Raw genomic sequence first — 18337 nt, 5'->3', positions numbered from 1 at the left:
AAAAAAAAAAAAAAAAAAAAAAAAAAAAGAATATAGAGCTACCTCAATCACCACCTTTGAGAAGGCAACTAAGTTGGGTTAACCAAAAAAAAGTAATAGAAATTTCAGTTTCTCATTTTCGGAGAAGGAAATAAACCTGGCTTTCCAAAAGATACTTGTACTATAAATACAAACCTTGGGTTTCTAAAAGTGGTCAAGATTTAGAAACCATTAGACAATAACTCATTAGAAAAACACTAAATATTTTGTTTATGCTAATACTTTTAGCTGGAAATAAGGGACTAATGATTCCAGTGTCAAGAAAATAATCTGAAATGTAAACAAAGATTTATCCTGAAAGAAGTTCACTATCATACAAAAAACTGTAAGAAACTGAAGCATCCAGGAATGAAAATTAATTTAATAGGGTTGTGCTCATTTACCTAAGAGAGTATTTTGCACATAGTTTTCAAATCTTTATAAAATGTTAAGTACAAGGGAAAATGTGAAAAAAGGAAAAGAAACACATTTACCCCATTTGACTTCAACTATGTTATTTCTCAAATGCAGAAAAAATACTGGAAGCAGGGATGCCTGGGTGGCTCAGTTGGTTGGACGACTGCCTTCGGCTCAGGTCATGATCCTGGAGTCCCGGGATCGAGTCCCGCATCAGACTCCCAGCTCCATGGGGAGTCTGCTTCTCTCTCTGACCTTCTCCTCGTTCATGCTCTCTCTCACTGTCTCTCTCTCAAGTAAATAAATAAAATCTTTAAAAAAAAAAAAAAATACTGGAAGCAAATATGCTAATATACCCATGATGGTTGCCTCTAAGTAGTAGAATTATAGTTTATTTTTTCTCCTGCTCCTAAACTTTCTAAATGGAAATTATGTAACTTTGACTTAGTATGCTGTATTATTTTTTAAAGTAACATAAGCTCGTAATAAAAAAATTCAAACCATGTAAAAAAATTTTAAGTAAAAATTTAAAATCATGTTATTACCTAATATGCCCTTTCTCCTCCAAAAAAAAACCCTATCCTTAGAGGTAAACACTTCCAACAGTTTTGTTTGGTAGGTATCCTTCTAGAATTATTTTTCCATTTACAATTAGAAAACTACATGATTGTGAGCTGTCCAAACTTCACATGGTATCAGTCACAACCTCAAGTGCATATGCCAGTAACTTGAACCAACATAAGCAGAAGCTTTTTAACACATATTTTAAAAAGCACTGTCTTCATTCCTAACAACCTTTTTTTCAAGTCCTCTTGAATTTCTGTTATGGATATCCCATGATCCTAATCTTTGGTACTTGAAAATGACATTCATAGGAAAAAAAAAAACAAACACAACAACAAATGCTCTAGGGTACTAGCTGTGAAGATGATATATTAAGTACATATAGGATATAATGATGATTTGCAGTATGCTTTTTTTTTTTTAAAGATTTTATTTATTTATTTGACAGAGATCACAAGTAGGCAGAGAAACAGGCAGAGAGATAGGGGGGGAAGCAGACTCCCTACTGAGCAAAGAGCCTGATTCGGGGCTTGATCCCAGGACCCTGAGATCATGACCTGAGCAGAAGGCAGAGGCTTAACCCACTGAGCCACACAGTTGCCCCCACAGTATGCTTTTTGAAAAGCTACACTGAGCGCACCTGATTGGCTGGGCTGATAGAGCTTGGGACTCTTGATCTCGGGGTTTTAAGACCTAGCCCCACATTGGGTACAAAGATTACTTAAAAATAAAATCTTTAAGGGGATCCTGGGTGGCTCAGTTGTTAAGCATCTGGCTTTGGTTCATGATCCCGGGGTCCTGGGATGGAGCCCTGTATGGGGCTGCCTGCTCCGCAGGGAACCTTCTTCTCACTCTCCAACTCCCCCTGCTTGTGTTCCCTCTCTCCCTGTGTCTCTGTCAAGTAAGTAAATAAAATATTTTTTAAAAAATAAAATGAAATTTAAAAATCTTAAAAAAATAAAATCAAGGGCACCCAGGTGGCTCAGTTGGTTTCTCCCTGCTTTGCTCACGTTGCTCCCTGCTTAGCAGGGAGCCTGTTTCTCCCAATGACCCTCTCCCTCCCCTGCTCACACTCTCTCTCACCCTCTCTCTCTCTCAAATAAAAATAAAGTATTTTGGGGGCTCCTGGGTGGCTCAGTGGGTCAAAGCCTCTGCCTTGGCTCAGGTCATGATCCCAGGGTCTTGGGATCGAGCCCCGCATCGGGCTCTGTGCTCAGCAGGGAGCCTGCTTCCTCCTCTCTCTCTGTCTGCCTCTCTGCCTACTTGTGATCTCTGTCTGTCAAACAAATAAATAAATAATCTTTTTTTAAAAAGTATTTTTTAAAAACAAAATAAATAAATAAATAAAACAAAATGAAATAAAAAGATACATTGGTATGTGAGAAATGTGGAAATCTTACCATTTTCTATAAGATTTTCATTTATTCATTATTGAATCATTTGTTCACCAAACATTTACTGAGCACCTATTAAGTGCCAGTACCTCCTAAATCCCAGGCTTGGGCTTTAAAGTAATTTAAACATCTCATTTCTAAAAAATAATAAATAAATAAACAAACAAATAAACAAACATCTCACTTCTAATCACTATTCTTTCTCTAGGAGAACACTATGACTTTCTTTTAAAAACTGTGACTAAGAAAAAAAAAAAAAACAAAACAAAAAAAAAAAAAACTGTGACTAAGGAGCACCTTAGGCCGTTCAGCTGGGTAAAGTGTCCAACTCAATTTTGGCTCAGGTCGGGATCTCAGGGTTGAGATGGAGCATGTTAAGCTCCACCCTGGGTGTGGAGGATTCCCTCTCTCTAGGGTACTGAGGTGGTTCAGTAGGTTGAGCACAGGGCTCTTGGTTTCAGTTCAGGTAACGATCTTGGTCGGGGTCATGAGACTGAACCTTAGGTCAGGCTCTGCGCTCAGCCGGAAGTCTACTTGTTGATTCTCTCTCTCCCTCCCAACCTCAGGCAGCTCGTGTGCTACTGCTCTCCCTCGCTAAGATAAATAAATAAAGAGGCTCCTGGGTGGCTCAGTGGGTTAAAGCCTTTGCCTTCGGCTCAGGTCATGATCCCAGGGTCCTGGAATCGAGCCCCACATCAGGCTCTCTGCTCGGCGGGGAGCCTGCTTCCCTTCCTCTCTCTGCCTGCCTCTGTCTACTTGTAATCTCTGTCTGTCAAATAAATAAATAAAATCTTTAAAAAACAAATAAATAAATATATATATATACATATATACATATATATATATTCTTTTTAAATAAAAGGACTCTCTCTCCCTCTCCCTCTGCCTCTCCCCCCCCCCCAAATAAAACTAAAAACTGTGACTCGGGGGGCACAGTGGGTTAAAGCCTCTGCCTTCCGCTCAGGTCATGATCCCAGGGTCCTGGGATCAAGCCCCACATCTGGCTCTCTCTCAGCGAGGAGCCTGCTTCCCTTCCTCTCTCTGCCTGCCTCTCTGGCTGCTTGTGATCCCTGTCTTTCAAAAAAACAAAAAACAGGGTGCCTGGGTGGCTCAGTGGGTTAAGCCGCTGCCTTCAGCTCAGGTCATGATCTCAGGGTCCTGGGATCGAGTCCCACATCGGGCTCTCTGCTCAGCAGGGGGCCTGCTTCCCTTCCTCTCTCTCTGTGATCTCTTCCCTTCCTCTCTCCTACTGTGATCTCTCTGTCAAATAAATAAATAAAATCCTAAAAAAAAAAATAACAGGGGCGCCTGGGTGGCTCAGTGGGTTAATCTGCTCCCTTTGGCTCAGGTCATGATCTCAGGGTCCTGGGATCGAGTCCCACATCGGGCTCTCTGCTCAGCAGGGAGCCTGCTTCCCTCTCTCTCTCTCTCTGCCTGCCTCTCTGTCTACTTGTGATCTCTCTCTGTCAAATAAATAAATAAAATCTTTAAAAACAAACAAACAAACAAAAAAACCCCAAAACAAAAAACTGTGACTCGGTACATTTTTTTATTACTTTTCTTTTTAAGTAATCTGTACATCAAACACAGGGCTCGAAATCACAATCCTAAGATCAAGAGTTGCCTGCTCTCCTGACTGAGCCACCCAGGTGCCCCTGTGACTCAATATTAATGAAAAATAATTAAATCGGAAAACAGCAAGATTTTATTTTGTTTCTTTCATAGCAGACGTGAAGAACTAAAGACAATTAGCCAAGACTTTCTGGACACTCATGACTTGAGCACTGAATCTCATTATCAAAGTAATGACCTGAATTGGTTTGATTCGTTTGATTCATTTGCTAACTGTATCTTATTTTAGTATGATAATAACGCAAAAGGTAAGATCTCGCCTTCTCTCCTTCCCAGTACATCCATCACAGCGCAACAATGACTGGCTACTTTATAAAAGGAACGAATATTGAAGCTTTGAAACCACCAGCTCTTAAAATACTACACTGTAATAAAAAGCAAAAACAATAACAAACAAACAAACAAAAAACCCCACAGAGTTTGACCAACAAAAGAGATGTGAGGTTAAGTTCTATGGCAAAGTAAACAGGTACCACACTATGGTGTTCACTATTATAAAACAGTATAATCTGGATTACACTGACACTAGATGAAGGTGTTAAGCAGTTTTCACACATTTTCCCTTTTAGATAAGATGATGTACACAAAGTGTCAAGATAAGATTTGAACCATGTTGACAAGATTCCAGAAATTAATACCCACAGGTCAAAACCAATCAAAGTCAGCATGGTTTTGTTGACATACTTGTGGTTTACACATGCCAGGATCCCAGACATCATAAGAGTTTTTTCCCTATGGTCAACTGTGTGGTGAGGTATTCTACTGAAGCCTCAGTACTGATTCAAAGAGATTCCTTAAAGGCATATTTGAGGACATAGAACATCTGCCCTCAATTGAAAGAGTCGGTAGCAAAAATTTGTTCCATATGACATACACAACATAAACCACAATGAGATCTGACTGTTTCGAAACACTAAAAAAGCAGTGGTCAGAGGTGCTTGGGTGACTTAGTCGGTTAATGTCTGACAATTGGTTTCAGTTCAGGAGATGATCTCGGGTCATGGGATTGAGCCTCGAGTCGGTTCCGTGCTCAGTGTGGAGTCCGCTTGTCCCTATCCTTTCCTCTCTGTCCCCACCTGTGCATGTACAAGCGCTCTCACATGCACTCTTTCTGTAAATAAAAATCTTAAAAATAAACGAAAAAATTAAAATAAAAAAAAAAAGTTAAAAAAAAGCAGTCTCCAGGAGAGGCTTATCCCACCCCATTCCCACTAAAATGGATTAAATAGGGGCGCCTGGGGGCGCCTGGGTGGCTCAGGTCATGATCTCAGGGTCCTGGGATCGAGTCCCGCATCGGGCTCTCTGCTCAGCAGGGAGCCTGCTTCCTTCTCTCTCTCTCTGCCTGCCTCTCAGTGTACTTGTAATTTCTCTCTGTCAAATAAATAAATAAAATCTTTTAAAAAAAAAATAAAAAAATAGGGGCACCTGGGTGGCTCTGTGGGTTAAGCCTCTACCTTCAGTCCAGGTCCATGATCTCAGGGTCCTGGGATCGAACCCCACATCAGTCTCTCTGCTCAGCAGGGAGCCTATTTCCCTCTCTCTCTCTGCCTGACTCTCTGCCTACTTGTGACCTCTCTCTCTGTGTCAAATAAATAAATGAATGAATCTTTTAAAATATTTTTAAAAATAAAATAAAATGGATTAAATAAAATAAAAACAAGTATGTCAACCAATTCTGAAATGACATCTCCGGAACTAGGCTCTTACCACACTAGTCATAAACCAGTGGAGAGTCAGTAGTTCAGTTTGATTCATACACTACAACTCAACTTTTAGTTTTTCAAGCACAACCTTTGGAGATACTATTTTCCCAGGTAAAATTTGCATTAGCTCAGAAGACAGCATGGTAACAAATAGCACATTTTACAGTGTTTTCTACTGCACTGCTGTTTACTCTAACCAAACAGGGGTGGCCTGGCTGGCTCAGTCTGTAAAGCATGTCCCTCTTGATCTCAGGGTTGTAAGCTTGAGCCCCACACTGGGTGTAGGATTACCTAAAAATACAATCTTGAAAAAAAATAGGGCGCCTTGGTGGCTCGGTTGGTTAAGTGTCCGACTCTCGGTTTCGACTCAGGTCATGATCTCAGGGTCATGAGATTAAGCCCAGGGTCGGGTTCATGCACTGAGTGAGGAGACTACTTGGGATTCTCTCTCTCCCTCTCTCTGGGCCCCTCCCCCCCCCCCCTCCTTTTCACCCCCCCCCCCCCGCCCCCACAGGCAGTCACATGCACAAGCTCTCTCTCTAATAAATAAATACGTTTTTAAAAGACAAAATAATAATAATGATATTATCATATAATATCTTCTATATTTTGGGAAAAGCTTATTAACTAGAGTAAATATAAGAGATTTTTTCACTTTAGTAACCAACTTACCAACTGCTCATTTACTGATTTATTAAATGTGTTATGTACTATACCCAAATCATCAAGCTACAGATATATAATTCAATATTCTGCCTTCAAAAACATATTTACAAACTATGTTTTATTTACTTTTCTTTTTACACACACTAAAAATTACTAGCCAGGGGTGCCTCGGTGGCTCAGTGGGTTAAAGCCTCTGCCTTTGGCAGGGTCCTGGGACCAAGCCTCACATGGGGGGTGTCTGCTCAACAGGGAGCCCGCTTCTTCCTCTCTCTCTGTCTGCTTCTCTGCCCACTTGTGAGCTCTGTCTGTCAAATAAATAAATAAAATCTTTAAAAATATATATAAAAAATAAAAATTACTAGCCAGTGTAGCCTGATCACATACCTACCCTCTGTCTCTAAAAGGCACCCCTTCCTTTTTTTTCCCCCACTTCTAACATTATACAGTAAATAGAAAAACAATCCTATATGACTTAAAATATGTCTTACATGCTAAGTTACAAATACATTTGAAGTATACCTAGCCAAGAGCAAATTCCTAGATGCCTATGAGTTATAAAGTTAGTGGCTTTAATTATCTATATTTTTGAATATAGAGAAAGTAAGCTGAACTACACTTGGCAGAAAAATTCCATTTTATCTCTTGGCTGAAAGATATCTCTGGGAATAATATCTAACCACCTTTTTATACAAATAAAAAAATTATGGTTTTGTGGGAGATGAAAATGTAATCTATAACCAAAAAAGGTAAGTAAAAAATTGTTGTTACTTATCTCAGACATCAGTAGTTAACCTTGTGAGAAATGGTAAGTATAAATAATGCTAAGTATATTTTAGAAAAAGAATTCTAACTATTCTGTTTTTATTATTTTTTTTTAATCTTTTTTTTTTGACAGACAGAGATCACAAGTAGGCAGAGAGGCAGGTGAGGGGGCAGGGGAGGGGAGGGGGAAGCAGGCTGCCCACTGAGCAGAGAACTAACTGGATGCAGGGCTCAATCCCAGGACCCTGGGATCATGACCTGAGCTGAAGGCAGAGGCTTTAACCCACTGAGCCACCCAGGCACCCCTGTTTTTATTATTTTTATTGAAGATTTTTATTTATTTGTTTGACAGAAAGAGAGATCACAAGTCCGCAGAACCCCAAGCCAAGGCAGGGGCGGGGGGGGGGGGGGGGGGCGGGCCCCCGGCTGAGCAGAGAGCCCATTGTGATGGGGGGGCCTCCATCCCAGCACCCTGTAATCATGACCTGAGCTGAAGGCAGAGGCTTAACCCACTGAGCCACCCAGGTGCCCCTACAATTCTGTTTTTAAAGTGTACACTTGTTTAACATAAGTGGTAACAAAAATATTAATATTTTAAAATTATAAATGTATTTTCTATTTCTCACTCCAACTCTCAATAAGTAAAATAATTCTTATGTAAGGAACATAAAAATACATGAAATATATTTAGCAGTATTCTTAGTAATCTAAGTGTATGGACTTCAATCATTAATACTAACAACAAATAAATATTTTCAAGAACTATCAGGGCCACCTGAGAGGCTCACTGGGTTAAAACCTTTGCCTTCAGCTCAGGTCATGATCCCAGAATCCTGGGATCAAGCCCCGAGTCAGGCTCTCTGCTCAATAGGGAGCCTGCTTCCCCCCTCTCTCTCTGCCTGCCTCTCTGCCTACTTGTGATTTCTGTCTATCAAATAAATAAATAAAATCTTTTTAAAAAAAGATATAAAGATGAGCTACAAGATTCAATATTGTAAAAAATGTCAGTCTTTCCAAATTGATGTATAGGTTCAACATAATCACAATAAAATCCCAGCAGAGTTTCTGGTGGAAATTTACAAGCTGATTCAAAATGTTAATGAAAATGTAAAGAACAACAATATAAATAGCCCAAATCAGTACTGAAGAACAAAGCTGAAGGACTTACACTACCCGTATAATTGTTACAATTATAAAGCCTACTGATGAGGAGTTTAGACATAAGGATAGACAAAAAGACCAATGAAACAGAATCTAGAAATAGACTCAGAACTAAGCAATCATCTGATTTATGACAAAAACGAAGACTGTAGTAACAGGGAAAGGATGGTCATTTCACTAATGGTGCCAGTCAATTAGAGAGCCATACGAAAAAGAATCATTCTTGACTCCTCACACTACACAAAGAAGTCAGTTCCAGATATAGTTTAATGTGAAAAGCTTAAAAAAGTACTTTTTAGGGGTGCCTGGGTGGCTCAGTGGGTTCACCTCTGCCTTCAGCTCAGATCATGATCTTAAGGTCCTGGGATTGAACCCCGCATCAGGCTCTCTGCTCAGCAGGGAGCTTCCCCCACTCTCTCCGCCTGTCTCTCTGCCCACTTGTGATCTCTGTCAAATAAATAAATAAAATCTTAAAAAAAAATAAAAATTTTTTTAAAAAGTAACTTTTTAAGAAGGAAGCAAAAAACATCTTCATGACTTTGCAATGGGCAAGAAATAGACAAAATTTTCTTAACCAGGACATAAAGGAAAGCATTGATAAACTGAACATTAAAGTTAAAATCTTCTATTCATTAAAAAGCAGGATAGGGGCGCCTGGGTGGCTCAGTGGGTTAAAGCCTTTGCCCTGGGCTTGGGTCATGATCCCACGATCCTGGGATGGAGTCCCACATTGGGCTCTCTCTGCTCAGTGGGGAGCCTGCTTCCCCTTCCTCCCGCCTGCCTCTCTGCCTACTTGTGATCTCTGCCTGTCAAATAAATAAATAAATAAATCTTTAAAAAAAAAAAAAAAGGCAGGATAAAGTGAGTGAAAAGTTGTCACGGCTTATGTAAAGATCTACACAATCATATATTCAACAAAGAATTTGTATCAATAAAATGTAATGAACTCTTATAAAGCAATAATGAAAAGGCAAAAAAACACATTTAAAAATAGACAAAAACAATATCTAAATGACTAAGAAGCAAAGTAGCTCAATGAGTCCAATGTAGTGATGCCGCTACACACCCAACAAATCGATTCAAGTAAAACAAGACAGAAAATACCAAGTGTGGACAAGGATGTGGGGCTAGTGAAACTCTCATACATACTGATGAAGAATCTTAACATGAACAACCACAGTTGCTGAATAATATCCATGAAAGCTACACATTTGTATTCTGTGACCCAGCAATTCCACTCCCAGAAATCTATTCACTAGAATGCACACATATATTCACCAAAAGACATTTATGACAATGTGCACACTAACAGTAGAATGGATTGGAGACGCCTGGGTGACTCAGTCAGGTAAGTGTCTGCCTTTGGCTCAGGTCATGATCTCAAGGTCCTGAGATCAAGTCCTGCATCAGGCTCCTTGCTCAGCAGCAAGCCTGCTTCTCCCTCTGTCTGCCATTCTCCCTGATTATGGGCTCTCTCTCTCTCTCTTTGATATATGGATAAATAAAATCTTTTAAAAATTAAAAAAAAAAACAGTAGAATGGATTAATGTATTGTGGTATAAACATACAAGGGAAGACCATAATGCAATAAAAACGAATAAACAATATTATTCATAAATATTAAGCAAAGAAACCAGTAACAAGGGTATACAACTATTCTTTGGTCTCTCAGAACGAACTTCCCTCAGAGAAGTGTTTGTTATATTCTCCTATGCCTCTCCATGAACTTTAGGTCTATCTGGGGCCAGGGTTCAGTATAAGGACAACCAAATACATTCTTCAGAATCAGCTTTGTAAGTGATAAAAGTAAATCTTTTGGAGGGCACCTGGGTGGCTCAGCGGGTTAAGTATCTCACAGGTTTGTTTGTTTGTTTAATATTTTATTTATTATTTGACAGAGAGAGAGCATGAGAGGGGAGAAGGTCAGAGGGAGAAGCAGACTCTCCATGGAGTTGGGAGCCGGATGCAGGACTCGATCCCAGGACTCCAGGATTACAACCTAAGCAGAAGGCAGCCGCTCAACCAACCAGGTGCTCCGGTATCTCATTCTTTATTTTGGCTCAAATCATGATCTCAGGGTCATGGGATCTCAAGCCCCACATCGGGCTTCATGCTCAGCGGAAAGTCTGCTTGAGATTCTCTCTCTCCCTCTCCCTCTACCTTCCCTCACCCCCTCTCATCTTTCTCCCTCTGGCTGTCTCTCTTTAAAAAAAGAAGAAGAAGAAGAAGAAGTTAGGCTTCATCTATACTTGGAAGGCACAAAGAGCTCTTCTCTATTTCTGTTTTGTTTTGTTTTGAGTGAGATACATCACACAGAGTAGAGCACTAAATGTATTTAAGTAGGAGAATCATCAGGGTTTTAGAAAGAAAACTTGAACTGCACTTAAGATGTTCAACATCCTGACTTCTCTTTTAGCTGGGACACTCACGACTATATCCCCAGTGCACAGCCTGAGTAGAAGTGCAGTAAATACTTGCTGATAATAGAGAGAGCACTAAAATTGTCCCAATAAAAGACAAAGGCATTAACTATAGAAGTAGCCAAGAGAATGGAAAGGTAGGAGTACTCCAATCTCATAGAGCAAGAAATCTAGAAAAGTGAGAGGAAGGCCTCAAAGATGACTGAATTTTCCATTTTGGGTGACCATGTCGATGGTCAGTCGTTAAGTCAAATACATAATGCAAAAAGAGGAGCAGGTTTAGAAAAAAGAAAATAAACTGGACTATACCTATTAGAGATCAAGTGAGTACTTGCAGCCTTGATGCCATATGGCAATGCTACAAACATGAACTGTAAGATATTGCTGCTAGTGGTTTAGATGTATGTTTGTAAACCATTTGCTGGCCACTCCCACACATGTGAAGTGACTTGAATAAAATTTATCCATTGCAGTAAGGTTTATAATGACAGAATATTTTATAAATACCTCAAATGTCCATTAATACATGATCAGTTAAATGTCCGACCTTATTTGCAAAGGGTCCAGTAGAAAGTCAGCATTTAGGGACAGATAATTTAAGAGTGAAATAGAAAAGAATGACTACGTTTAAGTTCACAATACTTTTAAATTAACCTATTCTACTATACCTGTCTTTATAGCAGACACAAAATAAGCATAACTTCAAATGAGTGATCTAAAAATCATTAACACCATAGTTGGCATGTGTTTTAAAGGTCTGAAAATCAAGTATTAACCAAGTTCCATAAAATCCTTTAAAGTCTAAGCCAACCAATATTTTCAGTACCTTAGGCTCATAAACTGTAATAATGAGAACCAATATATCACTTTGGAGTTTACAAACCATTTTGAACTTCTGATAATCCTAACAACCACATGGGAGATGTGAATCAGGAGGAAATCATCTGCCAAAAGTTAAAGATGAAAGCTTTGTTATTGTTATACCTTCAAAGGCAGTTTCCAAATGAAGGATACAGACAGTTTTATTCTTTCAAAAGAGTAGAAGTTTAATTCCACTGGTTCCTCAAGCTGCAAGGAAGTTAATTAATTTGTTCCACTCTTAATTTAAATTTAAGATAAATCTGCAACTTCCATAAAAGACACACAACTAAGCAAAATAAGGCATAGGAGAAATCTTTGCAAAACCACATTTCATGTCATTTCCCTGTCTCCATCAAATCCCATAATGGAAAAACTTTATGTTCTAGTTTTCTGAGACAAATTCTAAAAATAAGCTAAGGTATTGCTCACTGGACAAGACATACATTGGGTAGAACCACAAATCCTTAGAGATAATATAAAATGTTACCAAAAGGGGCACCTGGGTGGCTCAGTGGTTAGAGCCTCTGCCTTCAGCTCAGGTCATGATCCCAGGGTCCTGGGATCCCACCCTGCATAGGGCTCTCTGCTCAGCAGGGAGCCTGCTTCCCCCTCTCTCTCTCTGCCTGGGTCTCTGCCTACTTGTGATCTCTGTCAAATAAATAAATAAAATCTTAAAAAAAAAAATGTTACCAAAGGCAAAGGACATAATACTGAATCACCTAGTCTGCACAGATCACTCTACGGAGCCCCACAGGCATCTTCCAGCCTGTGGGGATTTACTCACCTCCAAAGGCACAATGATGGATGGTTTCTTTTTCAGCTCCTCACATTTCCTTTTCTTACAGATCTGATGGCTGTTCTTTCTGTTCTTGCAGTAAGTACATTCACCACAATTGGTCTTCTGCTGGCAGGGCTCACAGACCCCACACCGCTTTCGTTTCTTCTTTTCCAAAGTAGGTAGCAAAGTTGTATATGAAGGAGAAGAGGTACTGGCGAGTGACACTGGCCTGGACACCACTGTGGTATTGGTGTCAGCCACACTGGTCATGCCGATCTGGGAGCTCCCACCTTCCATTGGGCTGGGACCAGCCTGAGAGGGTTGGGTAATGCCCTGGGAAGCATGGAAGAGTCCTGGCTCAGAGGCTAACGGGACCCCCTGAGTGTCAGCTGGCAGAAAGCTTATATGAACCTGCTTCTCATTTTCTATATTGCTAATAGTCATTATTGGAGGTACCGAACTTATCTCTGAGTTTGATGATGCCTGAGGAGTGTGACCAGAGCCCAAGGGCAAAATCTGCACAGCGCCCTGGACCTCAAGCCCATATGAAACAGTGCTCTGGGGCTCAGGCCATTCTGGGAGAGCAGTATAGGTAGCAATTGGGTTTAGAGGAGCAGGAAGAAAGATAGGTGGGTTGGAGGCAGTACCACCACCCATTCCAAGGATTTGTTGGTCTAGGATAGCACCAAAGACCTCTCCTTGGACTGGAATAGCACCAGGCATCTCTGGTGGGTCTGGGGTCTCATCCAGAGCCTCTCCATGAATTTTGTTAGCACCAGGAACTTCCCATTGACGTGGGACAGCACTAAAAGCCTGTCCTATGATGGGGGTGGTATTAAGAATTTGTGGTTGATCTGGGGTAGCTTTGAGTACCTCTTGATGATCCGGTTTAGCACCAAGGGTTTCTTGTTCTGAGCTCGCCAAGAGGAGTTTTATTAATGAGGTAGGATATATGGACCCACCAATGGACAAACAGTTTCTAAGGTCCAATTCAGGTACAACCTTATTAAAGCTTGAGGTGGGGTAGCAATCACGTTCACTTTTGATGGGATCCAGGTAAGAATCAGACAGCTTAAGAGATTCTACTCGTGAACCCAAATCTTCTAACTGAATGCTGGAGTTTCCTTTGTAAGTAACTTTGAGGGCTGCTCTTTGGAGCAAAGGAGCACACAGAGTGTCCTGAGCGAACATTCTAGGGGAATCGTTGATATCATTCAAAGTCTCTTTAGAGAATAGTACTTCACCACCACGTGTCTCTTCTGATGACCCAGAAACAATCTCTACTACAGGATCACTCTGAGTGGAGACATTTACTTTGGAACCCTCCACCCTCTGGGACCAAGACTGGGTTGTCTCTTGGCTCTCACCTTTAAATAAAGATGCATTTTGTACACCAATTAGATTCTCTATATCAGAAGCAATTAGGGGGACTTGCGTTGAAACAGGATCATTTTCTGAGTGTTTTACTCCCATGTCAGTAATTACATTATAATCACATTCATGTTGCTTTTCTAAATTCTTCGGAGGTGGAACTTTCTTGGGTTTGGCTATGATCACTGGAGGTTGGGAGAGTCGTCTACTAAGAGAGGTGCTTCGGAGAGCCATTGTAAACCCATTGCAAGTTAAGGATTCTGGGTTCTGAAAAAGAACCTCGGTCCTATCCAAATTCATTCGTGCTGCTCCAGCCCTTGTCAGAAGGCTTCTGACTGGCATAGGTGGTTTGGACTCTATTTTTTTCTTAACATCTCTTTCTTGAATTAACTGCTTTAATTTTCCAGGGCTCACAGTCTTGACTGATGCCACATTTTTGTTGGTTGCCTTAGATGGCTTCTTAAGTTGGCTGCTTTTCTTTCTGTTTAGATCTTCCCTCCTGACTAATCTGGAAGGCCTTGCATGGCGCGATCGAGACATAGCTACAGAGTAGGAAAAAATGAAAGGGCACAGGGAACAGAGTCATTGGTCCTTTGGAAAGTCTCACTTCTGAGGAGAATCTGGACGCAACATGGCTGAGCTCACTGGCACAAGATTTTGATCTGAAATAACAACAACAACAACAAAAAAAACAGGAGTGAGTCTTCTTCCTATGTATTCTCCCATTTGAAATACAGTATCTACTAACAATTATTAATCAAAATTAGGGCACTGAGAAGGTTTACTGCAAAAGAAAATATAAACACAAAAGATACCAAAGCATCCTTTAAACCCTGGATTCACAAATAAAGCCCCTTTAATTACGTGACAACTGACTTAGTTGATGAAGTTCCATGCACAGGGTAAGCAAGGGGGCTATTCTGTATTAGAAACCACAACTGTTGTAGTTACATGTAGTTGAAAGATTAAATCCCAATCTTTACAATTTTGGGTCCTGAAAAAAATTATCTCTTAATCTCTTTGCTCAGCACATCACCACATAGGCAGAGATGTCATGTGTTGGACAGTAAAACTGGTAAAACCATAAGAAGAAGAGCCTTATTATAATCCAAGAAACTCTATTTGGAGATCCGATAATATTAATTCCACATTCCAATGGACAGTCTACAAATTCTGAGCTTTATACATGCACACAAAAATAGCATAAAATCTGAGGAGTTAGTATTGACAGATTAGGTTACAAAAAAGACTCACGGGTCCAACAATTATCTGTTGAGTACCTACTATGTATAAGGAAGGCACTGTGGTGGGCACTGCCCACACCCAGAAATGATGTCCCTCTTTTCTCTTTCACCCGACTTAATCCAAAGACTGCTGGTTCTAAAATCCCTTCTACCAAGGGTCTCAAAAGTCTCATGATGAATGCCTAGGCAAGGAAATTGGAAATAAAGAGAAAATGAGATCATTAGAACCGTAAATCATACTAGGCAAGCAACTATTATTTGGAAGGTAAGCAAGAAAAAGGAAGAAAATGAAAGGGGACTAAGGGGCACCTGAGTGGCTCATTGGGGAGCCTGCTTCCCACTGTCTCTCTGCCTGCCTCTCTGCTTGCTTGTGCCCTCTCTCTCTCTGTCAAATTTAAAAAAAAAAAAAAAAGGAAAAGAAAGAAAGAAAGGGGACTAAGAGCCATCATAATTGTCTTTGGTCTCCTCAGACTGCTTACCCTAAGGCAGAATAAAACCAAACTATGAACAAGAATAAAGCTCACCAGGGGCGCCCGGTGGCTCAGTGGGTTAAAGCCTCTGCCTTAGGCTCAGGTCATGATTTCCAGGGTCCTGGGATCATGCTCCACATCGGGCTCTCTGCTCTACAGGGAGCCTGCTTCCCCCTCTCTCTCTGACTGCCTCTCTGCCTACTTGTGATTTCTGTCTGTCAAATACATAAATAAAATGTATAAAAAAAAAAAAAAGAATAAAGCTCACCATACAAGATGTATCAATATACTCCCTAAAGATCACAGAATCAAGAGTGTTACCATGAGTAAGGATTCTTTAACAGTTGACAAGTTGTTGGATTTGTAAGCATGGTACAGGATAGTTACCAAAAAACTAGTCTGCAACCAAGTGAGCAACAGTCTGTGACAAAATCAGAAAAAAACAGGCAGTTTCATGTTTTTCATAAAGTTGAATTTATTCATTTTAAACAACTCTTCTTGGGGTTACTGGATGGCTTAGTCTGTTGAGCAACCCACACTCTTGGTTTCCACTGGGGTCATCTTGGGCCAAGATCTTAGATCAGGGGATGGAGCCCCACGACTGGCTCCAAGTTGAGGGAGAGTCTGATTGGGATTCTCTCACTCTTCTCCTTCTGCCTCTCCCCCCATTCGCACTCAGGCTCACTTGCTCTCTCTCAAATAAATAGGGGCGCATGGATGGCTCAGTCAGTTAAGTCTCTGATTTCAGCTCAGGTCATGATCCAGGGTTCTAGGATGAAGGCCTGCCCCCTGTCCCCCACCCCCATCCCCACGGGAGCTGCTGGCCTGCCAGGACACCACACTCAGCGGGGGAGTTGGCTTCTTCCTCTACCTCTGCCTCTGCCCCTGCCCCCGTTCGTGCTCCCTCTCTCTCTTGTGTGCACACGCTCTCTCTCAAATAAATGTTTTAAAATAATAAATAAATACATAAAACCTTTTAAAAAATGCCCTTTCTTTTAAAAATAAAAGTCCTGGGGCTCCTGGGTAGCTCAGCTAGTTAAGCCGCTGCCTTCGGCTCAAGTCATGAGCTCGGATCGAGTCCCACATCGGGCTCTCTGCTCAGCGGGGAGCCTGCTTCCTCCTCTCTCTCTGCCTGCTTGTGATCTCTCTCAATAAATCTCTCTCAAATAAATAAATAAAATCTTTTAAAAAAATAAATAAAAATAAAAATAAAAATAAAAGTCCTTTCTTTTGTGAAATGGTAGCGATAGGTTTATTTTATACTGTTATTACTTGAGGAAGTAAAAATTTGTCAGCCCTCTAACATTTTCCAATTGTGTGTTTGTTTTTGTTGTACTAATTTGATCCAGGTAATCCTGGGATGCAGTGGTTGGTTTAGTAGCTAGAGATGTGTCCATCAGAAAGCTCTGAGTTTGAATTTGTGATCACCAGCTATGTCCTCCCTGAACCTATTTAACTGAGTCAAAGTTTCTACATCAAAACGAGGTTGTTTTGAGGTATCACTGGGCTCCTACAGGGAAAGCCTGGTGGCTTCCTAGTGGTATCTGAGGTTGAGGAGACACGGGGGGAACGTAAGGTAAGAAGGACTTCGGAAATAGGCAGGGTTCAGTTTCCAGCTCAGAAACATTACTAGTCATAGGATTCTGATATATTCCTCAGTCTCTCTATCCTTCAGTTTTTTTTATGTATAACAGAATAGGAAGCATAATAGTACTGAACCTCACTGGGTTACCACGAGAATAAAATGAGATGACCTGTGTAAACACTTAGCATAGGGCTGGCATATGATAGATGTTTAATAATAAATGGGAGCTAAAAAAAAATAAAAGGCTGCTTATACTTCGAAAATACAAAAAAGCGGGCGCCTGGATGGCTCAGTGGGTTAAGCCTCTGCCTTCGGCTCAGGTAATGATCTCAGGGTCCTGGGACTGAGTCCCGCATTGGGCTCTCTGCTCAGCAGGGAACCTGCTTCCTCCTCTTTCTCTGCCTGCCTCTCTGCCTGCCTCTCCGCCTACTTGTGATCTCTCTCTGTCAAATAAATAAATAAAATCTTAAAACACACACACACACACACAAAATAATAAGAGAAAACAAGCTAAAGGATGGTTATCATTATTAGAGGCACTTTAACCCACAGTCTGCTATATTCTGCAAAACAAGATCCAGTTCTTTTGTTTCTGTTATCACTTAACACATTGTAAGCCAGGTACTATAATAAAAGATCCCAGAGCACAACACTGAAAGTCAAAGTATTGTGCCTTTAAGACAGACTTTTTAAATAGACATTAGTGATAACATTAACCACAAGAAAAATAAGTCTGATAAATCTGTACTAAATACAAACACTAGACCCGACAATACTTCACTTGAGTTCTTGGCATCTAAGTTCACTCCTTTCCCCTTTTTCTTAAAAAAAGAAAAAAAAATTTTTTGGCTTTCACTAACTTTCTGGCTGTGAAAAACTGTAGGATATTTTCTCCAAAGACCACTGCTTTTTGTACCAGTATTTTTAGAAAACAAAAGACATTCCAGTTCTAATCTCCAGAAAGTAAGCAGTCTTTATAAGGATGTTTTTTTCAGATAGCAAAAAGCAATCCTTTCCATTCTTCAGAAATTCAACAAGATCAGTATAAGCTCGCTTTATCTCTTGTATCAAGATTACATTGCTAAAAAATTATTAGGAGCATATAATCTTGGTATTGCCATCAGCCATGAAAATTAAAATTCACATATGTAGGCAAGTAATCTGGATATGCCAGAAGGTGTCATGGGATCTGCTTTTGAAAGTAGTTTATAAATTGATCTCGGTCCCATATATTCTTTTATATTTTTAAATTAAAGTGCTTTAGAAATTCAGGCTTGTAATTAAGATAATG

At 40.4% G+C, this 18337-nt stretch overlaps 1 protein-coding gene across 5 annotated transcripts in view; it reads right to left on the bottom strand.

Annotated features, from left to right (window-relative positions):
* The window catches only part of TET1 (tet methylcytosine dioxygenase 1), a 129161-nt gene extending 114874 nt beyond the window's left edge, over nucleotides 1–14287 (bottom strand). For all 5 annotated transcript variants that reach the window (XM_059397560.1, XM_059397562.1, XM_059397564.1 and 2 more), the window contains exon 1: nucleotides 12383–14287. In XM_059397560.1, the coding sequence (XP_059253543.1) occupies nucleotides 12383–14287 (1905 nt within the window). The remainder of the gene's footprint in view (nucleotides 1–12382) is intronic.
* Between the last annotated feature and the right edge of the window lie 4050 nt (nucleotides 14288–18337).

This window comes from Mustela nigripes, chromosome 4 (genome assembly GCF_022355385.1).
Source record: "Mustela nigripes isolate SB6536 chromosome 4, MUSNIG.SB6536, whole genome shotgun sequence".
NCBI lineage: Eukaryota > Metazoa > Chordata > Mammalia > Carnivora > Mustelidae > Mustela > Mustela nigripes.
This window is presented reverse-complemented; position numbering and strand designations above follow the sequence as displayed.